This window comes from Delphinapterus leucas, chromosome 2, assembly GCF_059928025.1.
Source record: "Delphinapterus leucas isolate spDelLeu-1000000601 "Yukka" chromosome 2, BTC_Dleu_Yukka2, whole genome shotgun sequence".
In the NCBI taxonomy this organism is placed as follows: Eukaryota; Metazoa; Chordata; class Mammalia; order Artiodactyla; family Monodontidae; genus Delphinapterus; species Delphinapterus leucas.
In genome coordinates, this window is record NC_143130.1 from 60,662,470 (window position 1) to 60,689,500 (window position 27,031).

The window sequence follows — 27,031 nt, forward strand, 5'->3', positions numbered from 1 at the left end:
GGAGACAGAGACCACAGGGGAAGGAACATGGGAGAGAAGGAGATAATATGGTTTTGATGTAGAAACTAGAGGCAGAGCCTTGTGCACAGCACACATTTTTCAACATTTAATGGCATATTAATGTTGCTTATGATATGACTTAAAAGACATTATCTTCATGTTACATAATGAAAAAGTTACCAAATTCATGTGGTGGTCCCTCTGGGGAGGAAGGAATGAGAATGAAAATTGGGGAGGCACATAAAGGGAACTTAAACTTGATCTTTAGTGTTGTTTTCTTTTATTCAATACATTGAAAGGCATGAGCTGAAGCAGATTATGACAGAGAGTTGGCATTTGCTTGGTCCTGAGGGATGGGAGTATTGCTCTCAGCCCTTTTTAAAACTTTCAAAGAAAAAATAGATAGAGAAACCAGCAAGAGAGAGCAAGAGCATACCGGAAAGGGGGACTGGGTGCCCCTGGTCTCTCCAAAGAAGCCTGGTAGAAGGACTGGTCTGCGACTTCATAGACACACACACACACACACACACACATATATTTTGGCCCCGCTGCACAGCATGCGGAATCTTACTTCACTTGAGCTGCAGCTCTGCTACTTGGTGAAGAATCTGTTTTTTGAAATGATAGCGGCTCAGAGACGTTAAAACTGCTTGCCCCAAACTCAACCATGTCCGACTGAATTAGACCAGCTTTGTTCATGATCTGATTTTGCCCTGGGTGAGAGGGCTCCTTTAAGAGTCAGTGCACCCTGGGTGGTTTATTTCTCTCCCTGAGTCTGTTTCCTCGTCTGTAAAATGGGAACATGCACCCCACACAGAGCTGGCGGGCGTACCGTGGGTCCTGCTGTGAGCAGGAGAGACCCTAACACAGCCTGCGGGAGTTCCACCTTTCCATCCCACATTTTTATACCCCACACACAGTAAGTCTGGGGGCAGGGCTGGCAGCTCCGCAGTGTCCTGGGTGAGGGGGAGTGGGGAACCCAGGCACACCCACCTTTCTGCTCCTCCCTCCTGTCCTCGGCTGGCAGGTCAGTGCTGCCTCCACTCGGCTATAGTGTGGCTGTAGATGCACCCAGTGACACATCCTCACCCAGCATCATCCAGGGCAGCAAGGGAGAGGCCCCATGTTCCCTTTTGAAGGGCGACCAACAATTTCCCAGTAGCTGCCCAGCACATTTCCTGTTACATCTCATGGGCCAAGTGGCAGCCTGTGGCCACACCAACGCCCGTCCCTGCCAAGGGGCATGGAGCTACACAGATTGTCTTGAACACATCAAACTTGGCTCTCCACAGGGCCAGGCAGGGAATCTCCTCTCACCTGAGAAACACCAGACAGATCAGGGGTTTGTGAGTAAGAATGGGAGGTCAGTCATAAATGCAGACCACAGGCCTCTTAGCATGTCCCCTCCCGCTCCCCCCATTTCCATGACAGGCCCCCAACCCCACCCCGTCCGCTGCACCTACTGGCTCTTGCGAGTAGCCACTGCCAACTCAGACCCCATTCAGAGGATGGATGGGGTCCAGCCACTTTCATATTTGATGTGTCGGGCTCTTAGGTGTGACAGCCACTCTGTTGAGTTTCATACCTTATAAGCAAGAATCTTGTCATTTTCTTTCACTTTGTGGCAACCCAGTTTTCATTTCTCCCAGCCTGGTTGTTTATAAAAAGGCTTTGTAAAAGTAAGGTGAGACAGGTTGCTAATTCACAGTCTGGAAAAACAAAATTACTAAGTGCAGACATGTTGTTTCTAATTATGTCTCCAACCAGCCATCCAGGGGCACTGTCACGTGAGGCCCTTGATTGCATTTCTCATTTAGCCTTAGTAAGATGACTTGCGCATGGCGAGAATTTACCAATTTGTTAGCATAAGCATCAGTGTCTTCATGTAATAAATGCTGGTCTATTTAATTTTGTAATGTTAATTTTAATACGTTCTCCTTCAGAAATAAGGGTACCATTATTTTATATTAATAAACTCACTTATCATTAAAATGCAGTTTCTGAATCTTAGTCAAAAAAGCACTGTAGAGCTGATAAGTACCCCCATTTAAATGAAACCCTGGCAAGGTTTATTATATTAAACTTGGTTAATGTGGTAATCTATTAGGCTCTGACTCTCTCTCTGACTCGGAACTAAATGTACTTTTGAGGCCCTTAATTTTCTAGTATTACTTGCAGTTCTTATCCTTCATGTTTCATTATTTATTTACTGAAACAATAACACCCTTTATTAAAATGTATTCTTAATAATGACAGATGGCTTATTAAATAATGTGATGCCCCTCCAACTGTTCCAATCCTCTTAGTATTATTCTTTCCTAAAAGAAAAAAAAAGTTTTAATTAAGTACTTTCACAACTTGTTGGAAATAGGTATCATAAACATTCTCACGGGCTTCCCTGGTGGCGCAGTGGTTGAGAGTCCGCCTGCCGATGCAGGGGACACGGGTTTGTGCCCTGGTCCAGGAGGATTCCACATGCGGCAGAGCGGCTGGGCCTGTGAGCCATGGCCGCTGAGCCTGCGTGTCCAGAGCCTGTGCTCCGCAATGGGAGAGGCCGCAACAGTGAGAGGCCCGCGTACCGCAAAAAACAACAACAACAACAAAAAAAAATTCTCACTTGATTGAAATTTCACAAAGAGTTGAAGGCCCTAAGAGCTGACCATTAGATTTCATTCCCAAATATGTCACTAGTAATTTCACATAACATTAGAAATATAAGATAAAACCATTCATAAACTGGAAACAATTTTACAAGCAATTTTAATATAACCCAGAAATGGTCAGGATGGAATTAAATTTTCCGGCCAGCTCTGTGTAACCCCCTACACTGTTCATCCTGATCATTACTAGGGAAGAGCTGAATGAGGATGATCCCTTTCTAGGGCAGACATACAGTGAGCAAACTGCCATACTAAGGCACCATTATGGATGGGATGTTTGTGTCTCCCCCAAATCCACATGTTGAAGCCCTAACACCCCGCTCCATGTGATGTTATTTATAGATGGGGCCTTGGAGAGGTAATTAAGTTTAGATGATGGCAAGAGGGTGGGGCCCCATGATGGAATTAGTGTCCTTCTAAGAAGAGAAAGAGAAACCAGAGTTTGCTCTCTTCCTGCCATATGAGGACACAGTGAGAAGGCGGCTGTCTGCAAACCAGAAAGAGAGCCCTTGCCAGCACCTTGCTCTTGGACTTCCAGCCTCCAGAACTGTGATCAATATATTTCCACTGTTTAGTCCTCCCAGTCTATGGTATTTTGTTATAGCAGCATGAGCTGACTAAAACAGGTACACACCCAGAAGAGGAGAGAGGGAGAGCCAGAAATCATTTGAGTCTCTTTTTTAGAGGACAACCCAATATTCAGCTGTACCCGATGCCTGGGGGTGGTAGGGAATGTGGAAAGCTCATTGCATATCTCCACTATCAGCCCATCACTGAGTGCCCTTTTTATTTATTATTATTTTTTTTTTTTTGCTTAATATATCTTGAAGGTTTTTTATTGTCAGCACATGGAAACCCATCTCATTCTTTCTTTTTTTTTTAACGTCTTTATTGGAGTATAATTGCTTTAAATGGTGTGTTAGTTTCTGCTTTATAACAAAGTGAGTCAGTTATACATATACATATGTTCCCATATCTCTTCCCTCTTGCGTCTGCCTCCCTCCCACCCTCCCTATCCCACCCCTCTAGGCAGTCACAAAACACTGAGTTGATCTCCCTGTGCTATGCGGCTGCTTCCCACTAACTATCTAATTTACGTTTGGTAGTGTATATATGTCCATGACACTCTCTCACTTTGTTACAGCTTACCCTTCTCCCTCCCCATAACCTCAAGTCCATTCTCTAGTAGGTGTGTGTCTTTATTCCCATCTTACCCCTAGGTACTTCATGACATTTTTTTTTCTTAGATTCCATATATATGTGTTAGCATACGGTATTTGTCTTTCTCTTTCTGACTTACTTCACTCTGTATGACAGACTCTAAGTCCATCCACCTCACTACAAATAACTCAATTTCATTTCTTTTTATGGCCGAGTAATATTCCATTGTATATATGTGCCACATCTTCTTTATCCATTCATCCGATGATGGACACATAGGTTGCTTCCATGTCCTGGCTACTGTAAATAGAGCTGCAATGAACATTGTGGTACATGACTCTTTTTGAATTATGGTTTTCTCAGGGTGTATGCCCAGTAGTGGGATTGCTGGGTCATATGGTAGTTCTGTTTGTAGTTTTTTAAGGAACCTCCATACTGTTCTCCATAGTGCCTGTACCAATTCACACTCCCACCAGCAGTGCAAGAGTGTTCCCTTTTCTCATTGTCAGACTGAACGTGGCCTGGAAAGCCAAAAGCATATCATGTATTAGTTTCAAGGGTCACAGTGGTGTGGCCTGAGTTAACTCTGTTAAAAGTGTCAACAGCGGTGAGGCGAAGCTGACAGTCAGCCCTCCAGGAGCAGGCAGGGGCAGGGCATCCTCCTCCACCACAAGACAAACGGGTTGACTTGGCAGGAGTCCCAGGTGTGTCATGCAGTGGCAGCCTCTGCATCAGACCTAGGAGTCCTTCCTTCATTGGCCCTGTGTGGTGGCAGTCACCATGTGCAGTGCAGCAAGGGGTCCAGGCAGCAGTGGTGGTGGTCTGAGAGGTGCAGCCTCAACAAACAGCTTGATTCCAGTTAGTCTCATCGGAGGACGGGCCCTCACCATGCCCGTGGACAAGACTGACCCAGATAGTTTGATCAGCATGTGTGATTTCTCATCACATTTCCTGGCTCCAAAAAAGTGTGTCTTTAATCTACCAGTCTGTAGTTTTCCAAGTAACAGACCAAACCAGTAGGCCAAACAGCCCAAGGGTCAGTAAAGACATAGCAAACTTCCTCCAGGGAGTGCTGGCCAGAGCTATGAGAACAGACTTGAGCCCTGCCCACTGGACAGAATGACCAAGTCCACTTTGGTATCTGCAGAGCTGGCACTGGAGCCACACAGCCACCATGGTCCAGCCACCACTACCAGGCTCAGCTTAGCTGATGCATCAGTGCACAGCCTAGGCATTCAGGGGCTTCCTTGCGTCCAGGGCCCTGCTGAGCCAGCAGCTCTGCTTCAGGCTCAGAGTGGGGGATAGTTTCTTCCAGAGGGGCAGCTGCTACTTCATGTAAAACCCAGAGGCTGCTGTGACCAGGCCTGCTGTGTGATTGAATACACCATTTGCATCTGACGAGTGATGCTCACTGGGCCCTTCTCACCTTGTTTTGCACTGAAGCTGAGTTGACGACCCCAAAATGGGAATATCAGGCCAGGGTCACTGGGCCTCCACGGGGGAGATGTCCAGTTTTGGCTGGAGTCCAGCAGCAGGTTAATTGCAGCTTTCCCAAAGGGATGAACATGGTAGCCATGTCAGGGATGTGACAAGTCTGAAACCCCAAGGGGCACTTCTGGGTGGATGCCGCCTCCCCTTGCCAGAGGTTCCGGTCAGCGAGAGCACTGGCCACAGACACTTGGAACTCAAAGGGCCCCCAAAAGTAGCAAATATGCCAAGAGTTTGCTGGACCACTTCCAACATAGCCTGATAGGCTGGCTCTACTCACAGGAGGCTGATTTGCAAGTTGGAGGTCATAAAAGACCAACTAGAATGCCCAGCTGAGGTACATTGCATCTTCAACCCAGAGCCTAAGGAGGAGCCTTCTTTTGGCAGGGGGGGTGTGGGGGCTGAAGATACAGCAGTTTTCCTTGACTGCCAGAGGGATTGAGCATTGCGAATCCCCAACAGCATCCCAAGGAACTTGACTTGGCAAGGAGGCCCCTGAATTTTGGGGGGACTTATCAGCCACCCAGCTGGCTGAGCTGTGATTTCACACAGTTCAGGCCCCGAGGCTGAGCTTCTGATGTGCAGGTCAGCAGTCACCATCTACAAGGTGAAACCTTGGACACAGTGGGTAGAGCCCTCACATGCAGCCGTGACCCATCCACAAGGAGTAAATGGCAGGAGCATTTTCCCCATTGGCCCTTCTCTACCTTTGGCTCTTCTGGTCAGGAGAATCCCCTCTGGCACTTATGGGATGGGATGTCCATGCATGTGGACTTAATCCCTGTGGTACATTCAAGTGTAGAAGCAGCAACAAGATTGCCCTGGATTAGACCCAAGGGCGCTACCGCTCACAGGATCCCGCGAGCTTCTGTTCCCCACTATGAGCATACCCAACCCCCATCAGTTGAACTCAGATGCCCCTTCCCCCTGTGACTGTGTGGGATGGTGACTTTGGCACCTTTCTCCAACATAGCCATAAAAGTTTGAGCTCCTCTCCTCCATGCGGTGTCCCAGCTCACTTGGACAGGTACATGTGACCTCTGGTCCTCCTCTGGGGCAGGGAGACCTGGGCCCCATCCCTACGACTTTTCATGAAAGCAGCTGATGTCAGGGTAGAGAAGTAGGGAGGGGCCAGGAGGTACAGAGGGAGAGAGCCAGGTGCAGTTACTTTCACATCTGAGCACTTTTGCAGTTCAGCCAAATGAACTTCCAGTGGTCTGGTCCACCAGAAGCCCTGTATCAACTTTGGGGGCTCCTTGGAGCCACACAGGAAGGGAGTGAGCATCAGCCCCCATTCAGCCCTACCTCTCACTGCTTCACCTCTAAACAGTTGTTGATAGGACAGTTAGGCCCTTAGTCACTGGCCCTTGGCCTATCACCTGGGTAAGAGAGTTCCCTACAGGATCCTAGGGCATCTTTTCCCATCTCCTAACCTAGCCCAAGAGGCCCCATGTCCTGTCTATTTTAGAAAGCCCGGTGTCTGTTGGAATCTCATCCCCATCTTCAAAAACTGTCCAGAACTGTGAAGATCCTACTCTGCTTGCAAGCTAGCTAGTCAGCCCAACACAGGTTCAAGGATGCTGGCAAAAGACATGAGACTCCTGGGTCAGAGACAGAGGACTTCATCACTCACAGCATAGCAAGCAGCACGAGTTCCATGTTTATGTCAGTTTCCCTTGCCCTCCAAACCCCATGGGTGTTGCAGAAGCAGAGATGGGGGGATACCATGCACACAGTGGATTTGTGTCAAAGCTCAGAGCCCCAAGCTTAGGAAACCCCAACACAGTCAAGTCAGTTGAAAATATAACAGTACTAAATGTGTATACACCTAAGATTTAGCCTAAAATATATATAAAGCAAAAATTGACAGACTCGAAAGAGAAATAGACAAATCTAAAATCAAAACTGGAGATTTTTAACAGAATTCTCTTGATATATGATAGAATCAATATTCAAAAAAATCAGTAGGGATCAAATGAACATAAATAAAGAGCTTAACCTAATTTACATATATACCACATGGCACCTACCAATTGCAGAATAAATATATATTTTTTTCAAGTAAACAATTTTCCAAATTGACTACATGGTGGGACATAAAGATTGTAACAATAAATTTCAAAGGATTTGAAATCATTCAGAGTATGTGCTCGGACCACACAATGAAATATCCCTCTTTATCTCATGTCTTAATGATGTCTACTTCATCTGATAGCAGTAAAAGTTTACCAGCTTTACTTTTACTTATTTTTGAATGATATATCTTTCTCTGCCTACTTACTGTCAAATTTCTGTGTCATTAAATTTATAGTTTCTTTTGTCAACAGTATATAGTTGGTTTTTAAGGAGGGCTGACAGTGTCTTTTAATTGGAATATTTAGTCCATCCACATTTAATATAAATGCTCTTTTGGTTTAAATCTGTTATCTTGTTGTTTGTTTTTTGTTATTGTGTTTCTTTTTTCTCTTTCTTGTACTCTTTTGAATTATTTAAGAATGTTTATCATTATGTTTTCCCCTCTACTATCTTGTTAGTTATACATTTCTTATTATTCTTTTTGTGGTTACACTAGAGTTTACAACATGCATTTTTGAGTTATTAGAATTTATCTTAAGTTAGCACTTTTACCTCTTTCTGGTCAATGTATGAACCTTAGAATTTATGTCATTTGTTACAGACTCCCATATTTTGTGTTGTTGCTGTCATGTGTTTTAATTCTACATATAATTTGATCCCCAAAAGCCATTACTAGTATTGCTTTAAACAATCAATATTTACCAACATATTTGCCCTTTCAGGTCTCTTTATTCCTTTTGTATACCCTGCCTCCCATAGAGTCATTTTCCTTCTGTCTGGAGATCTCCCTTTAGAATTCTTTACTGCAGGTGTGCTGGTGATGAATTTTTTCTTTCTATTTTTCTGGGGTATAGAATTCTAAATTGGTAATAATCACCTTTCTTCAAAACACCTTGCTGAGATTACGATAGAAATTGCATTTAATCTATGCATCAATTTAGAGAGAATTCACATCTTTACTGTGTTAAAAGTCTTCCAGTTCATGAATATGGTATGTCTCTCCAGTTGTTTAGATCTTCTTTGATTTCTTTCATCAGCATTTTATAGTTTTTAGCATACAAGTACTGAAGATGTTATTTTATACCTATACTTCAGTATTTAATTTTTGAGCTATTGTAAATAGTATGATATTTAAAAATTTGAGGCCCATGTGTTCAGAGTTAGTATGTCAAAATACCATTGATTTGTATATGTTGATCATGTATTCTGTGACCTTGACAAAATCATTTATGAGTTATAGTATTTTTTGTAGCTTCCTTCTGATTTTCTACATAAACCATCCTGTCATCTGCAAATAAGGACAGTGCTAGGTCTTTCTTTCTGATATGTGTTACTTTTATTTCTTTTTCTTGACTTATTTCACTAGCTAGGACTTCCAGTACTATGTTGAAGAGCAGGTAGAGAGAGAGCATCCTCACCTTTTCCCAGTCTTAAGGGGAAAGAATTCAGTCTTTAACATTTAAGTATGATGTTAGCTGTATGGTTTTTGTAGATGTTCTTTACCAAGTTGAGAAAGTTCCCCTCTGTTCCTAGTTTTAATGGGAGTTTTTGTCATGAATGAGTATCAAATTTTGTCAAATGCTTTTCTGCATTGATGATATGATCAAGTGATTTTTCTTCTTTAAACTGTTAATATGGTGAATTATATTAATTGATTGATTTTCAAATATTAAACTAGCCTTGCATCCCAGTAATAAACCCCACTTAAGCATAGTGTATAATTTTTCTATAAAAATGCTGAGTTCTACTTGTTTATATTTTGTTAAGAATTGTGTATCATATGCATGAGTGGTATTGATCTGTACTTTTCTCCTTTTTGTATTTTCTTTGTCTGGTTTTGGTATCAAGGTAATACTGGCCATTTTCTGCAGGAGTTTGTATAGGATTTGTTGAGTGTGTCTATTTGTATAGTCTTTTTAGTGGTTGTTCTACATATTATGTTATATACACATACTTTATCAAAGCATACACATAAAGTGCTGACACTTTACCACTTTTATGAAGCATAGAAACCTTACCTGCCTTTATGCTCCTTTATCCTCCACCATCTATAATTGTCTTAAATATTTCTTCTACACACATTGAGACAATGTTATAATTTTTTCTTCATCAGACATAATTTAGAAAATTCAAGAGGAGAAGGAAAGTCTCTGTATTCATTCATATTTTTGCTCTTTCCATGTTGTTCCTTCCTAATGTTTGAAGATTTCCTCTTTTGTCATTTCCTTTCTGTCTAGAGAACTTCCTTTAGCCATTCTTTTAAATTAGGTCTACTGGAAACCTAAATTCTCTTAGTTTTCCTTCATCTAAGAATGTGTTGATTTCCCCTTTATTTCTGAAGGATACTTCTGTTGTACATAGAATTCTGGATTGATGGCTCTTTTCTTTTAGCACTGGAAAAACATTGTTCCACTTCTTTCTGATCTCTATGGTTTCTGATAAGAAATTCACTGTCATTACAATTGTTTTCCCCATATAGGTAAGGAGTTGTTTCTCTTTAGAAGCTTTCAAGGCTTTTTCTTTGTCTTTAGTTTACAGAAATTGGACTATGATGTGTTTTGGCATGAATTTCCATAGGTTTTTCCCATTTAGAATTTTCTCAGCTTCTTGAATTCATATATTTATAGTTTTGTTTGTTTACAAAAATTGGGAAGCTTTCAGTGATTATTTCTTTGAATACTTTTCTCAGCTCTACCCTATTTCTCCTCTCCTATGGGACTATGGTCACGTGATCTTTTTTAGTTTATTTTCTCTCCATTATTCAGTTTCTGTAATTTCTATGTTATACCTTGTCATCCACATATTCTTTCTTCTATTCTCTCCATTCTGTTATCGAGCACATCCATTGAATTTTTTTAACCAATTGTTGGATTATTTTAGTTCCAAAATCCTAATTTGGCTTTTCTTTGTATATTCTTTTGTTGTTGTTGTTGAGACTTTTTTTGGCTGACATTTTTCTTTTTTTTTTCATTTGTTTCAAGCCTGTTTGTAATTGCTTGTTGAGACATTTTTTATGATGCCTGCTTTAAAATCTCTGTCAGATAATTCTAACATCTGTGTCATCTGTGTTGGTGTTGGCTAGTTGTCTTTCCTCATTCCATTTGAGGTCTTCCTGGTTCTTGGTGTAAATAATTTTCAGTTGAAAATTGTATATTTTGAGTATTAAGTTATAAGACTCTGAATCATTTAAATCTTGTGTTTTAGCAGACCTTCTCTGACACCATTCCATTAGGTGTAGGACGCCATTGATTCACAGACATCAGATGGGGGTGGACGTACACGTTTTCCACACTGCCTCTGCTGGAACCTAATGTGGCATGGGCTTCTTGGTACTGCTGGGCGGTAGTGGGGGAACCTCATCACCATCAGATTGGGGTGAAAGTCCAGGCTCCCCATATGTTCTCCATTTGGTAAGGGTGGAATCCTCATTACCATCCAGCAGGGTTCGAGTGCTGACTCCACACCACCTGGCAGTGGGGGAGGGGGTAGAGAGTGACTCATGGCAGCCTGGCAAGGATGAAGTCTCAGCTCCCCACTTGGCCTCTGCTAGAAGAGTGGTGGGAGGGCTACAGTTTGTTCTGTGGGTGTGGCTGGAATAGAACAGCTGTTTTCTAAGCAGTGGCTGTCTGGCTAAGAGGCCCCTCTCCTGGTGTTCTGACTAGAGAGAGCATGATTTTTTTGACAGCCTCCATTATTTCCAGATTGCAACCTTCTCTAGCATCTACTCTGGGGTTTGTGAGGCAAAGAGGAACCCAGGGCACCTACCACCAGGTTGTGCCTCAAGTCCTGATGTTCCTAGCCAGTCTGCCTTCTTCTCTCCACCTTTCAGTCTTCCCATGTTGTTTTATACGTAACGTCCAGGGGTTTTAGTTGTAGTTAGTAGAAAGGGCAGTGGAGAGGATGTCTACTCTGTCTTCCTGCAAGCAGAAGTCTCGAGATGTGTTGATGAAATTTAACATGACTTACCAAAATAGCTACAATGTCAGACAAAGACAAATATAACATGACATCACTTATATGTAGAATCTTAAAAAAATAATAATACAAATGAACTTATTTACAAAACAGAAATAGACCCACAGACACAGAAAACAAATTTATGGTTACCAAAGGGGAAAGGGGGGATAAATTAGGAGTCTGGGATTAACAGATACACATTACTATATATAAAATAGATAAACAACAAGGACCTACTCTATAGCACAGGGAAATATATTCAATATCTTGTAATAAGCTATAATGGAAAAGAATCTGAAAAATTATATATATATATATATATATATATATATACATGTATGTATAACTGAACCACCTTGCTGTACACCTGGAACATTGTACATCAACTATACGTCAATTAAAAAAATTAAATATAAACCATACTCTCAAAGGTGTGTATGCATCAACAAAGAAGGATGGTATTTTTTTAGAAAAATAAATTTTGGGAGGGGAAACTGTGTTCAAGGAAATTACACAAAGAAAAATTTTACATTTTGTGTAAAATGTGTTCCCAGATTCAAGGAGAGAAGGCTTTAGTCTTGAGTTTCTTGCTAGTTGATGGGAGAATTTGGCCGTTTTTTATCTTAGGAAAAAAATCTATATTTTTTTTTAGAATAAGTAGCCATAACCCTCCACCTTACCAATGAAGTTCTCTAGAATCCTCTAGAAAATCATCCGCCAATGTTTAAGCTTACTTAGCAAACATCCCTGCCTGTCCTGGGATTCTAAACGTGAGCTTCTGTTCCAGGTCGCCTGAACTGGTGGTCCACCGTGTGCACGAGCTGTAAACGGCTTCTTCCTTTGGCCACGACAGGGGACGGGAACTGCCTTTTACACGCTGCCTCACTGGGTAAGCCCCACAGTGTAGACAGAGGGTGGCAGTGCCCAGGCCTGCTCTGTGCGTCATTAAAGGACAATCATATACTAAGTAGAGCCACGTGCATTACTGTCATCTGGAAGAGTCCCCAAGGGATGGAGCCAACAATTCCTGCCCTTCTTGTCAAGCAGCTGGCAGGCTTGGTGGGGACATAGAGCACACACGAGAAAAGACCTGTCCTGATAGAAGGAGGCCTGAGCAGAGCTGCAGGGATGGGCATTAGACATCGTGATCTAGAGCAATCAAAGAGGACTTCCTGGAGGAAGTGAGATTTCACTGAGACTTGAAGAACTTGAAAGACTATAAAAAAGGACCTTCCAGGCAGGGAGACCACATAGATAAAGCAGAAAGGCAGAAATTAACGTGGTGTTTGGGGTCGGGGCTAAGCCCTGTTGGGCTCGAGCAGGAAGTCTGGGGAGCAGTGCATGAGGTTGGGTAGGTCTGGGGCCACCACATTGACTGCAGCTGATGCACTCAGACTGACAAAAAGACAGACATAGGTACTGCTTGGGTAAATAACATGGCACAGTCAGAATACACCACAGAGAGGTCAGCAACCTCCTCCAATGGAGATGCGAGCTTCCTGGTTACAAAAAGCGACACCAGCAAATGCACAAGTGTGGGTGGCAATATTTGGATGATGGAAGGTCACGGTAGACTTTCTGGAAGCTCACTTAACCCCTCTGGACCCAGGCTTACAACACAGGCAGAACTGAATTTGTGCCGGGGACCCCAGTATCAGTGCCAGTGGCGCCTTATCAGTCCTGCAGTATGAGGACCCTCTCCAGGGATGGGCCCCTCCGACGAGAGTATGGTCCTTGTTGGTCAAACTCGCCTCCCCAGGTAAACATGACCTTAACCCGATGCTGTGTCCCAGAGCAAGGACGCCCCAGACCTTGCTTCAGACCTGTAGTGAGGCCTATTCTGTAAGAGGTGGGCTGAGATGAGCCTGAAAAGGCTTAGAGGGTAATGAGGGGACCTGGAAAGGGCCCCGAGATGCCCAGAGGAGGATGGAGCCCAAGAGCAAAGGGAACATCCCACATTCCATGGGCTTGACAAGGAGTGATGGGGAAGACAAGGGTACCCACCCACCTCCTCCCTTTCAAAACTAACGCATTTCTGTCTGTTGACTCCACATTCATCATAGTAAAATATCAATCAGCAATCCCACTGCCCAGCGATGGCTGCTTTTAACATTTTGGTATATTGTCTTCCACACTTTTGTCTATTCTTCCAGTGAAATTAAGATCTCACGGTGTTCACAGTTTGTAATCCAACATTTTTCCCTTAAAATTGTATTGAGAATTTTCCATGCTGTTCTTCAAAATCATATTTTTGCTAGTTGTGTCCTATTCCATCGTAATGTATTCACTGTCTCCCTCTTATGGAACTTATTTCATCTTGTTCTGTATAAAACCTGGAGAAGGAAAACGAAAGAAGAGATCTCTCCTCTGTGTCAACCAGCAGCCTCTTTACAAAGTTTCAGGCATGGAAATGCCTTTGTCCTTCTGAAACTGCAGCATGCAGAGGCACTGTCCCCGGCATGACCATGGGTGGATAAGGCCACAAACCAGCTGGCCACACGCCACTGTGGTCCTGTCTGATGGCATGTGTTTCCCCATGAGCACAGCAGGCCCTCCAGGTCTGCCTGGGAAGAGAAAGCCTTCTGCAGGTGTCCCTCACCCCAGCTGCAAGAGAGGCTAGGCCAAGACTGAGCCTGGGACTCGTGGCCTGTTGGTTCTTTTCTCCCAGTACTTTGTTCCCCTTTTGTACTTAAATTGCTGAACCCCACAGGAGCAGGACTGCCCGAAGTGGCCATACCACACTCACCAGCAATGCTTACTGGACCTGCTGACCAGCCCTGGCATTGACCTAGGGTGTGGGGCACACATAGAAATGACGGTAATCCTGGAGTCAGGCTTGTGGGCAAACATGTATGGGACAAGGAGACCCTCTTTGCAAAAGAGACCCAAACAAGGAGCCATGGCCTGTAGACTGGACCCGGGACTTGCCCTGCCTGGGAGGAGGCTGCAGGCAGGTCTGAGGGATGAGAAAGCTCAGCTCAGCCTGTTCATAAAAGGAGTGTTGATAGCCACCTCCCTCCGCCTGTGCTGCAGAAAAAGACCAAAGCCTCCCTGGACAGAAAGCCCGCAGCAGCCCAAGGTTATCTGCGTGTCTTTGCACTAAAGGATGTACAGCCAGTTTGGGCTTTTGATCAGCAGTCGGTGCGGGTCACTGCTCTCTGAAAGCTCTCCAGGGGGTCCCAGCTCACTTCAAGTCCACCTTTCCAGTCTCCACCTCTCCACCCTCCATCCCAGCTCCAGCCACCTTTCCCTCCCTAGTATGCCACGTGGGCCTCCTTGGGGCCAGCCCTGGCCTCTTCCTGTGACTCAGCCCCATCCTTCACCACTCAAGTCTTTGCTCCAATGTCTCCACTCACACCGTGACCAAACCACCCACCACTCTGCCCTCTTGGCCTGCTTCATCCCCCCGACGGTGCTGCTGCCCGCAACATAGGGTGTTACATGCTAATTCGATACCTGCCTCTCCTCCCCTCATTGTGGGCTCCGTGAGATTTTAGGAATTCAGTCTGTCCTGGTTGCTGCTGTGGATATTCCCAGCACTCAGGATGGTGCCTCACCCCTATTGTGAAATAAGTATGGAATTAAGTGGAATTAAGTGGATTCAATTAAACAAATGAATGAATGAATGAATTCCCCCACTCTCTCCCTGTAGCCAGAGCTGCATCTCTCTTTCACGATGCTTCTTCCATTGGTTGGGTTTCTTGGCCACTTCTGAGCTGCGCCAAAGGCATACTCAGAGATGCTGGTTTGTCTTTATTGACCCCTGGGCACCCGGCACAGGCCGGGAGGGGCACTTCCTTCAGAAGCAGGTGCTCTCCGCGGGCCCCAGATGTGTGCTGAGATGCCTCAGGGCTACAGACAACAGATGCGGCAGACCCCCGATGAAGTCTGACTGCCATCCTGGCTCTGGGCCCTGTGTGAGGGCACATCACCGATTGTCCCCACAGGCTCTCTCCCACTCGAACACAAGGCCCGAACCACAAACATTATATCCCTCAGAGCAAACCTGAGAGGTTGAGGGCAGCCTGCCAAGGGCCCCTGAGACAGGCAGCACTTAGCGAAACTGTTGTTGCTCTAAGGAGGGGCCGTGCTCCTTCACCGCTGCCTGCATCCACGGGAAACATCACAAGGGAGCACAGAGGGCAGCTGCTTGCTAATCGTCAGAACTGAACAGCTGGCTACCGAGCTAGTCTGCTCACACAGCTGCGGGGGCCAAGGCTGGACGGCGGTGGTGGCCCCAGCGCCTGCCGGCCTGCCCCCCTCCTCCTCATGTCCCTTCTCTCTCCTCTGCCCCTCACGGGCCTCCCGGCTGCAGGAATGTGGGGCTTTCACGACCGGGACCTGGTTTTGCGGAAAGCTCTCTACACCATGATGAGGACGGGGGCCGAGAGGGAGGCCCTGAAGCGAAGATGGAGGTGGCAGCAGACGCAGCAGAACAAGGAGGTAGGTACCTGTCGGCGTGGCAGAGCCGGGACCACGCCGCGCGTGGCCAAAGCCAGGGCGGGGTCTGGATCTGGGCCCCGAGGTCAAGTCTGTCTTGTGAGATCAGCAGCAATGGCTCCGTCCCCCACTCAGACCCACCAAAGAGGAGCCCGTTGCGACAGTCAGGCCCTGCCCACAGCGACCAGACGCCCATTTCCCCCACCCGTCCTGGTGTAATTATGAAAACCAATCACCTTCACTCGCAAGGCTGTCCCGACCTGAATGGTGAATTAGATGGTCACCCGTCAGGTCACTGCCGGTGCAGCCACAGATTGGCCCTGGCACGGCCCACAGCCCCAGCCCCAGTGTGTGTGCTCAGTCCAGAGGGAATCTTCATCCCTGAACCTCGGTGAGCACTGGCCCTTTGCTGGCCTGGAAGCCCTTGAAGATGGGTCTGCCTGGGTCCCTACACACGTGTCAGTGGTCGGTGCTCTGCCCGGTGCGCGTACAGGTTACACTGGTCGTTCTCACCCCTGGGAATGACCCCTATTGCTGGGTGGACTCCCAACGGCATGGAGGTTGGAGATTGGGGGTTCTGAACAAATTCTGTCAAGAGCAAATGGGGATGGTCCTCGGCCACTAACAGGTGCCCCAGGCCCAGGGGCTGACGAAACCGGGAGGTGAGGCTCTCGGCCAGGATCGCCTGGGTGGAGGGTAAGGAGTGGCCGCCCCCTCCTGAGCCCGCCCCCCTTTGTGCCAGTCAGGGCTGGTGTACACGGAGGAAGAGTGGGAGCGAGAGTGGACAGAGCTGCTGAAGCTGGCCTCCAGCGAGCCACGCACGCACATCAGCAAGCACGGCGGCTCGGGCGGGGGGTAAGTGCTGCCCCGGCCGTGCCCCCACCCCCAGCGGCATGGGAAGTTGGGGAGGATGCGGGACCCCCAAGCTGGGGGCGACATGAGGACGACTCCCGCCTTCAGACCTAAGATTCTACCAAGGATGCAGGGCAGGTGGTGGGGGGGCAGGCGGGACAGCAGGACCCTGCCAGATGTTTGGGCGAAAGTGTGCACAGTCCCCATGTGCATCTCATGAGCTCACGTGTGCCCCCCGACACCACAGCAGGGAGGGACTCACCGCCCAGCCAGCCTCGGAAGGGCCCACACTGCCCACGCACTCACCAGGCTCTGAAGCCTCAGGCTGCTGATTTGGGTTTTTTCATCTGAACATCTAATTTCTGGCTTTAAGAAGTCACAGTGAAACAAAAGATGGTTAGGCAAGCCCAGCGTCTCGCAGACAGGCTCCAGGGACATCCTGCGTGTTCCTGGCACCCAGGCTCTACTGCTCTGCACACGTGGGCAGCGGCTGTTCTTCCTGCAGACACGGCTGGACCGTCCCCACGTGGGAATGAAGGTGCAGCCAACAGGGCAGCTGCAGCCCCTTTGGCCCCAGCTTTTTGAAACCGAGGGCCAGGTTGTCACCCCCCAGAAAACGTCTCAGCCAAACACAAGAGAGGATGCTTGTTGACAGCGGGGAGACCCGAGAAAGGATCAGAGGCTCTAGACAGCCCCTGCAGGCAGTGCATCCCAGGCCCTACCCTGCCCCCATGCATCTCTGCATCTGGGTCCTCAGCCTCTGCAGCAGGACCTAGCGCTTTCCAGGCTGGCACCAGACAGAGGCCCTTCAAAGACAAGGCTTAGAGATGATAAGGGAACCTGTAAACGCTATTCCTACAGGGTTGTTTTGTCACTTTGTTTTTTTGTGTTTTTTTAAGTGGACCACTTTTAAAGTCTGTATTGAATTTGTTACAATATTGCTTCTGTTTTACATTTTGTTTTATTGGCCCCGAAGCATGTGGGATCTTAATTCCCCGACCAGGAATTGAACCCGCACCCCCTGCATTAGAAGGCGAAAGTCTCAATCACTGGACAGCCAGGGAATTCCCTGTCACTTTGTTTTAATCGGGAGACTTGTCAACACCAAAAGTCTGTCTTGTTTAGGACATTTGGGGACAAATATCCTAAAGACTCAATCCATTCCTGAAAGCCTGCTCTCTACTTTCCCACACTGCTGAGTCTTGCCTGGGATGCGTCTAAAGGGTTCCTCGCCATCCTTTTCCCCATTGTCCCTCCAGCCCATGCTGCTCTGTAGACGCTGGTACATTGGATCCTGCTTGGTGACTCTTCCAGGGTGGGGAAGATGTGGGGAATGACAGCAGTAATGATAAGAGTAACAGGTCACAGTCACCACATACTGTGTCCCCCCCGAGTCCTCCCATCCAGGAGGCACTTGACTGACAGTCACATGGCTGGTTCGGGCCATCTGACTCCTAAGGCCATGGCCTGGGCACTGCTGCTGCTCCCTGGGACCCCAGAGGACTCAGAGCAGGAGAGTGGGGGCAGGCAGCAGACGACATCTGTTTGTCCCTGTCACCCCTCACAGGGACTCGGGTTTGCCAAGGTCGAGGCAGGACCACCACATAGAGGCCCCTAGGTGATGGGCAGCGGCTGTGTCCCCTACTGTCCCCTGCTCTTTCTCCCACTCCTTAAGCCCTGAGGATATGGGGTCGGGGGAGAAGATGCTGGACCAGCTGACCACTCGCCCGGCGCTCGGGCATTGCTGAGACCTGCCAACCCGATGGTAGCTGCCCTGTGCCTCCAAATGTTCCCCTCCTCGCAGGACCCCTTCACCATTAGTTTGGTTTCAGTTGTAAAGATGGAAGTGTTTTTGGCCACACCACGCAACTCTGACCAGGGATTGAACCCGGGTCACGGCAATGAAAGCCTGTAATCCTAACCACTAGGCCACCAGGGAACTCCCGCCCTGGTCTTTTTAAGTTCCCTCCATGCAACTTGGACCAGAAGGTTTGGGGAGCAGGTAAGCATCATGCTGGCCACTAGTGTCCTCTTCTGTGAGAGGTGCTGGGTGGGCAACCCCGGGTGCAGGCAGGATTCTGACACGTGCCAGGGCCTCGGGAGGATCCGTTTGCCTGTCGCTCTGCACAGATCATGGCACAGAAATGCTCTGCAGGTGGTGTCCCAGCCCCATGTCTGGTTTCTCCTGGATTTTAAATGGTCCCAGGGGCTCCAATTCTCCCCCACCCCATGCCCTCCCAAGCCAGGGCACAGGGTTTTTTTGTTTTGTTTGTTTGTTTTTTAACATCTTTATTGGAGTATAAGTGCTTTACAATGGTGTGTTAGTTTCTGCTTTATAACAAAGTAAATCAGTTATACATATACATATGTTCCCATATCTCTTCCCTCTTGCGTCTCCCTCCCTCCCACCCTCCCTATCCCACCCCTCTAGGCAGTCACAAAACACTGAGTTGATCTCCCTGTGCTATGCAGCTGCTTCCCACTAGCTATCTAATTTACGTTTGGTAGTGTATATATGTCCATGACACTCTCTCACTTTGTCACAGCTTACCCTTCTCCCTCCCCATAACCTCAAGTCCATTCTCTAGTAGGTGTGTGTCTTTATTCCCGTCTTACCCCTAGGTACTTCATGACATTTTTTTTTCTTAGATTCCATATATATGTGTTAGCATACGGTATTTGTCTTTCTCTTTCTGACTTACTTCACTCTGTATGACAGACTCTAGGTCCATCCACCTCACTACAAATAACTCAGTTTTGTTTCTTTTTATGGCTGAGTAATATTCCATTGTATATATGTGGAGGGCGCAGGGTTTTCTGGCCCAATAACTGCAGTCTGCAGAGCTGTGTGTGGGCTCCGGACGGTCACCTGGACCCACAGCAGCAGGTAGATCCCAGACGCAGGTGGGGAGCTTCTAGAACCAAGGCTGTTTTGGTTCTGACACGTTACTATGGTAACATTTGAGCTCTGTGAGAGAGACCTCACAGAGGCTTTTAGTCACTCTCACGGGACCTCCCCACATCCTCCTCCCTGGAGAGCTCTTATGCGGTCACACCACAGAGAACAGGACTGTTTCCTCCTTCTAGGAGGTGTACCCCTGCTGGGGGGTTCACCTTCTCTTGGGGTGCAAAAGTCCAAAAGAGAGACTTTTCTTGAGCAAGCTGTCAGCATCTCTGCATTTTGCCTCTGTCTTCTCTTGGCAAGGGGAAGAGGGTCCCCTCCTCGTGCTGAGCTGAGGGACGGGGAGCATCCCTGGGGCTCCAGGCTTGCGGAGACTGAGCGCGGATCCTGGGAGGAGGCCTGGGCCACGCTGTCTTCAGGACTCTGCCTATGAGGGAGAAGCCCAGAGGCCAGGCCTGAAGGGCGGGCGCAGCCATTGGCTTGGGGCACCACTACCTCTGTCCAGGGAATGGAGGGCAGAGACCCTCAGCTGGGGGGAGGTCTGAAGACCTGCAAAAGCACGTCCTTGGAAATGGAGTCAGCATTAGGACCTCCCCCAAGCCCAGCGGGCACCCAAAGGAGGACAGCCAAGATGGCCTTGGCTGCCCTCTGGCCTCTCCTGTCTGGCCTGCGCTGGCCCCTCAGGGGGCACAGGTGCTGCCAGAGAACGGGGAGGAGGTGAAGCGAGAAACAGAGAAGAACCGGCTAGGCCTGCAGTGGGCTCGGCTCAGGGCTGATGTGATAGCCCCCTGAACAGAACTAGGAAAAGTGACCAGAAAGGCCACACAGACTTCCCAGAATTTATCCTGAGGAAAGGAGAGAGCTGGGCAAATGAGTGCATTTGCAGGTACAATGGCGAGAAAAACTACAGTGGCTTTCCTCGTGTTTCCCCTACGCCCTGGGAACCTGGCCACCATGGTGAGTGACAAGTGCAAGCACTGCTCCTGCCCAGCCAGCCCCTGGCCGCCTGGCCCTGGGACAGATGGAGACAGACGCCACACTGCGGCTCCCAGCATGGACACTGGCCCAGTATCTTTTTTTTTCCAGAAAGCAACCAGGTTAAGTATCTGAAGAGGCCGGAAGGGACCAAGGGCCAGACCCAGGGATGCGCTTGGCCTGCTTCTTGCCTTCCTCCTGCACGACTCGCAGTGGCCGGTCCCCAGGCTCACTGGCCAAGCCCCAGCAGGAGACCCTGGAGGCAGGGATGCCTGTCCACGACTTGACCACGGACAAGGGTGGAGACCAGGCTGGGGTCTGGGCAGGGCGGGCCACCAGCCAGAGAGCCACCGTGGACAGGCTGCTCAGGACTGGTGACCACAGAGCGGGATGCCCTCCAAGACCTCAGGAAGGCAAGGCCAGTGTGAGCTCCCTGCTGAGTTCAGATGCGTGAGAAAGATGGGGTGGCACCTGCACCCACAGACGCGGCAAACATGGTGAGAGCCGAGGCAGGCAGAGGCGGGGGCTTCCACGCAGGCGCACTCAGAACTACAGGACCCGTTGTCTCTGCTGCTCCTACTTGCAAATCAAAACGTGTATGTTTCTCTGTGGCTAAAATGAGAAATCAGACGTTCTGTGTTGCTGCTCCTCCAGAGACCCTCTGAGGCACGACGTGTGAAGTGTGACCTCCTTCACACTGCTGCTGGGGTTTACAGCCCCTCCACCAAAGGTGAACTAGGCTCGCCCGTCACCAGGGCTGCAAGTGGGGCCATGAGGAAGAGGGCTGCTCCCCAGAAGGAAAAGGAAGACACGGAGGAGAGAAGAAAATAAGTCCAGCCTAAGTCATGCAGGTCTGCAGGGAAAGCAGTGCTGAGGTGAAGTTGTCCGTCACCGGCTGGCACGTGCAGCACTGCCCCCCCCCCGCCATGCTGGACACTGCGGGAAGAGGGGGTGTGTGCAACGGGAGGAATCCATTACTTGTTCCAAAACCGGTAAAATCTCTGAAAGCAGTTAGTTAGTGGTGGCCTCTGGGTGCTTCATCTGGTTTCAAGGCAACTGAGAACTAGGAAGGGGGGATGCCTGGTGGACCCTGACCAGAGGCCCAGACTCAGATGACCTGGGTTAGAGTCCCAGGCTGGGCGTGTGATCTCAGGCCCGTCTCCCAAGCTCTCTGAACGTCCGTGTTGTTCAGATGTAAAATGCACTTGGTAATAACGTCCCTGCCAGGCTGTATCGGTTTTTGATGGTTGTGGAGAAAACCACACCAAAACTGGGTGGCTTAAAGCAGACCCACTGGATTTGCTCGTATGCTGGGGGTCAGCAGTCTGGTCTGGAATTGCCTGGAGCTGCCCCTGGGGCTGCATCATCTGGCAGTTGGTGTGGGTGGGGCTGCGTAGTCCAGGATGGCCTGGTTCACAGCTCTGGCTCTCGCTGGGCCTCTGTCCAGATGGGCTTTCATCCTTGAGAAGGCTCAGGCTCCTTACAACATGGATCAGAGCAGGAAGAGGAGGCAGCCACCATTGTGGAGGCACGGCTCAACTCTCTGCTTGCATCGTGTTTACTAATGTCCCACTTGCCAAAGCAAGTCCCATGGCTGAGCCAGCCTCTGGGCAGAGAAAGAGACTCCATCCTTAATAAGAGGAGGGGCAAGGTCACATTGCAAATAGACAAGTACACAGCAGTAAGAAGGCTCTGTGGCCATGAAAGCAATCAGCCACATTCTCTGATGCTGTTGGGATGAGGCGGTGAAATCATGGGTTTGAAAGTGTTTGGAAAGAAGTTTATACAACTGTAAAAATAATGTTTATTAAGACATTGTCACACTCAGCCTGTGAGTTGGCCTGCCTGCTGCCTATATGGTATGTTGTAAAGGCCCATCCCAAATACTTGAAATGTGTTCCTTTTCCCTGACTTTCCACTGGTTCATCTCACTGTCCATAGTGTAGTGGTTATCACATTCGCCTCACACTCGCTCATCTCAGTGTCTGATATTCCACCCTTAGAAATTCATTCCTTTGAGTCTTGAAAACGTTGGAGCTTTTAGGGGCTTTCAGGAGTCTCTGACTGTAGAGCAGATCGTTCCTGTGAGCTTATATGTCAGGGTTACTGCACTGTATACTCTGCAGCCTGACCTCCAGAGCCTGGACCTCTGGGAATGGAACACAAAAACAGCTTATAGGATTGCACTGGACACAGTGAGGATTGGAGAGAGGAAGGCATGAACCTCTGCTGGGCACCTACCTGCCTTACATACTACCTAAGTGTCACCACCTTACACCCTTTATCTCCACTTTATAAATTAGGCATCATCCTCCTTTGTACGTTGGAAAACTAATGCTCTGAGAGATTAATTGACTTACCTCCAGTTTGTAACTGGTGGGGCTAGAATGCAGACCCAGACCTGAGTCCAGAACCCTGCAGTTTCCCAGAGCATACACTGTGACAAGATTTATAGCTTCTCAAGAAAGAGTGTACTTGCAAATAGACTTTTTTGGGTCCTTGCGTATCTGAATCTGTCTTTATTCTGTCTCACCCTTGGTGGATAGTTTGTCTGGGTATAAAATTCTAACTTTAAATTCATGGAATGAATGATGTCATCAAAGGAAATAAATCAGACAGAAAGCTATCAGCTTCCTGGCACTAAGTCCAGGTTGGCTAATTTGAAATAAAACAATTATATGAAATCAAAGACTAAATATATTCAACTTCTTACTTTGTCTTTATAGGCTCTGAAAAAGATTTATTCATTAACTCAACATGTATTAATTTCCTGCTATGTGCTGTGCATTTGCACATACACTATCTCATTCTGCCATCACAGTAACCCTGTGAGATAAGGATTGTAACTCTCATTTAAAGTATGAGGAAACTTGGATTCAGGATAAAAATGATTTGTCCAGGGTAATCTACTGAGTGGAAAAGCCATAGTTCAAATTCAGGTAGTCTGCCTCCCAGGTTCCCTGGTCCCTGCTTTTCCTCCTACCCCTTGGCTCAGAAGCCTCTGTCTCTGTTTATAGAGAATTGGGTTCTTGCTCTTTTCTGTGAGTGATAGAATAAGGCCTATTTGAATAAGGCCTCTTTGTTTTCTAGTCCAATTCTAGGATGTTTCAAGGGAGTATCATTTCAGATCCCAGCCTTCATTAACAACAGACTAAACCTTTACCATCAGTTGTCTTTCTCTGTGAATGTACAGAAAGGCATTTTCCAACTCAGCCTCCCTGAGTCTCCCTTTCCTCCTTGCCAAATATTGAAAACCTTTGTAAGCGTTAGTTCTATGATGAATTAATGAAAGGAATTATTTTAAATTACCAAGCAATATCCAACAATCACTATACTCCTGGGAGGCAGGGAGAAAACCAGGACCCTCTCAGTTTGAAGAATACAATGTAGACCCCATTAGGGAAATGAAAATTAAAACCACTACATACCTGTAAGAAGGTCGAAAATAAAATATACTGGCAATACCAGTTGGTGGTGAGAATGCAAAGCAAATTTTACATCACATTGTTGGTGATGTAAAATGACACAACCCCTCTGGAATACAGTTTGACAGATTCTTGTAAATTTAAAAATACGTTTGCCATATGACCCAGCAGTCCTACTCCTAAGTATTTACCCTAAAGCTGTGGTTCTTAACCAGGGATGATTTTGCCCCCATGGGACATTTGGCAAGGTCTAGAGATATTTTGGTTGTCACAACTGGAGGGTGGGCCGGATACTGCTAGAATCTAATGAGCAGAAGCCAGGGATGCTGCTAAACCTTCTAAGATGCACAGAACAGCCCCCCAAAACAAAGAATTATCTGGTCCAAAATTTCAATAGTGCCAAGACTGAGAAAATCTGCCCCAAAGAAATGAAAATGTACATTCACACAAAGGTCTATGTAAAATATTTATAGAAGTTCTACTCATAATTGCCAAAAACTGGAAATAACTCAAATGTCCATTGATAAACAAATTGGAGTACATCAATATTATGGAATACTATTCATGAATTAAAAACAAACTATTGATACATGCAACAACTTGCATGAAAGGATCAAGTCTCAAAAAGTTATATGTTGTATGTATGATGTCATTTGTATGACATTATCCAAAAGGCAAAACTATAGTGATGGAGAACAGATCAGTGTTCCATTTACTTACACATGAATGTCCGACTTTCCAATATCATTTCTTGAAAAGACTATTCTTTCATCACTGAATTGCTTTTACCTTTTTCAAAAACCAATAGGCAATATTTATATGGGTTTTGAAGGGAGTTTTCTATTATGTTCCATTGAAATATGTGTCAATGCTTTTGACAATATCACCCTCTTGAATACTGTCACTTTATAATAAGTCTTAAAATTGGGTAGCATCATTCCTCCAACTTTATTCTCTTTTTTCAATATTTCTGGTCTTTTTTTTTTTTCTTGCTTTCCCATACAAATTTATAGAATCACCTTATCTATATCTGAAAACTATCCTGCTAGGATTTTTATTGGTATTGCATTAAATCTATACATGAATTTGGGGAGGATTGAAATCTTTAAAATGTTGAGTCTACTTACACATCTTTTTCCATGTATTAGGGAGACACTATATGTCTCTTCATTTATTTAGATCTTCTTTGATTTGTTTCATTAGCATTTTATAATTTTCATCACACAAGTTCCATACATGTTTTATTAGATTTATATCTGAATATTTCATTTGGAGCTATTGTAAACGTGTGTGTGTGTGTGTGTGTGTGTGTGTACATGCACATGTGTATGTGTTTTCATTTGGGTCTGCAATTATTCATTGCTAGTTATAGAAATGTGATTTGATGTTCGTTTTGACTTTGTATTCTGTGATGTTATGAAACTCATTTATCAGCACTAAGAGGTTTTTTGTAGATTCCTCGGGATTTTCCACATAGGCATTCATATCATCTATGAGTAGGGATAGTTTTATTTCTTCCTTTCCAATCTCTATGCCTTTTATTTCTTTTTCTTGACTTATCGCACTAACTAGGATTTCTAGTATGATGTTGAGTGGACATGGTGAGAGAGGACACCCTTCCCTCGTTACCAGTCTTAGTCAGAAATATTTCATCAATATGATGTTTGTTATAGGTTTTTAGTAGGTATCTTTTATCAGGTTGAGGAAGTTTCTTCCTATTCCTTTTGTCAAGAGTTTCTGTCATTAATGAAAGCTGAATTTTATCAAATACATTTCTACATCAATTAATATGATCATGTGGATTTTTTTTGTCTTTAGACCATTAATGTGGTGGGTTACATTGAATGATATTTGAATATTGAACGAGGGATTCCATTGCAGGGAATCCTTGCATTCCAGGGATTAATTCCACTTTCTCTTGGTGTACGGAACTTTTTATTTTGTTCATTCAATTTGGCAATATTATGTTGAGAATTTTTGCATCTGTGGCCATGGAGGTTATTGGAATGTAGTTTTCTTTTTATATACTACTGTCTTTGTCTAGTTTTGGTATCAGAGTAATGCTAGTCTCATAAAACAAGTTGGGAACTATTACCTCCTCTTCTATTTTCTAGAAGAGATTGTATAGAACTGGTAATATTTATTCTTTAAATGTTTGGTAGACTTCACTGAACCTATGAAATCATCTGCAACCAAACATTTCCTTTTCAGAAGTTTATTAACTATAAATTCAATTTCTTTGATAGTTACAGAAAACAGAAATAAGTAGGTTTGGGTAGCTTGTGGTTTTTGAGAAATTGTTCCATTTCATCTAAGTTGTTGAATTTATGTGCATAATATTGTTTGTAATTTTCCCTTTTTTAACTTATAAATATCTTGGAGGGACTTTAGTGATATTCCCTTTCTTTTCAGACTCAGCAATTAGTGTCTTTCTCTTTTTTTTTTTTTTTTTGGTCAGCCTTGCTAAAGTTCTATCAATTTTATTAAAGTTATTTTAAAAGAACCAGTTTTGGCTCAATTGATTATCCCTATTGATTTTTAGATTTTAATTTCATTGGTTTCTGCTCTTACCTTTAGAGTTTCCCTCCTTCTGCTTGCTTTGGGTTTATTTTGCACTGATTTTTCTACTTTTTTCAGGTGAAAGCTCAGATTATTGATTTGAGATCTTTCTTTTTTGTAATATATGCATTTTGGGGCTATAAATTTCCCGCTAAGAACTGCTTAGCTGCATACAACAAATTTTGATACGTTGCATTTTTATTTTCATTCTGTTTAAAATATTTTCTAATTTCCCTTGAGACTTTCTCTTTTACCACTGAATTATTTAAAAGTGTATTGTGTAATATGTTTTTGTTGTCTTTCTTTACTAATTCTAGTTTAATTGCATTATGGTCTGAGAACATAATTGGTATGATTTAAATTATTTAAAATGTGTTCAGTTTTGTTAAGAAGTAAGCATATTGTCTATCTTTGTGAATATTCTATGTGCATTTTAAAAAGATGTGTATTCTGTACTTGTTAGATGGAGTATTCTGTTGATGTCAGTTAGATCCAATCGACTGATGGTTTTGTTCAAATTTTTTATACCTTTGATG

The 27,031-nt window shown here is 45.8% G+C and overlaps 1 protein-coding gene across 2 annotated transcripts in view; it reads left to right on the plus strand.

Annotated features, from left to right (window-relative positions):
* LOC111177912 (OTU domain-containing protein 7A) overlaps positions 1 to 27,031 on the plus strand; it is a 178,475-nt gene that overhangs the window by 115,077 nt on the left and 36,367 nt on the right. Inside the window, exons 4-6 of one of the 2 annotated variants that reach the window (XM_089906927.1) lie at positions 12,130 to 12,231; positions 15,658 to 15,785; positions 16,525 to 16,637. In XM_089906927.1, the coding sequence (XP_089763053.1) occupies positions 12,130 to 12,231; positions 15,658 to 15,785; positions 16,525 to 16,637 (343 nt within the window). The remainder of the gene's footprint in view (positions 1 to 12,129; positions 12,232 to 15,657; positions 15,786 to 16,524; positions 16,638 to 27,031) is intronic. The other variant, XM_089906928.1, reaches the window with a different exon arrangement.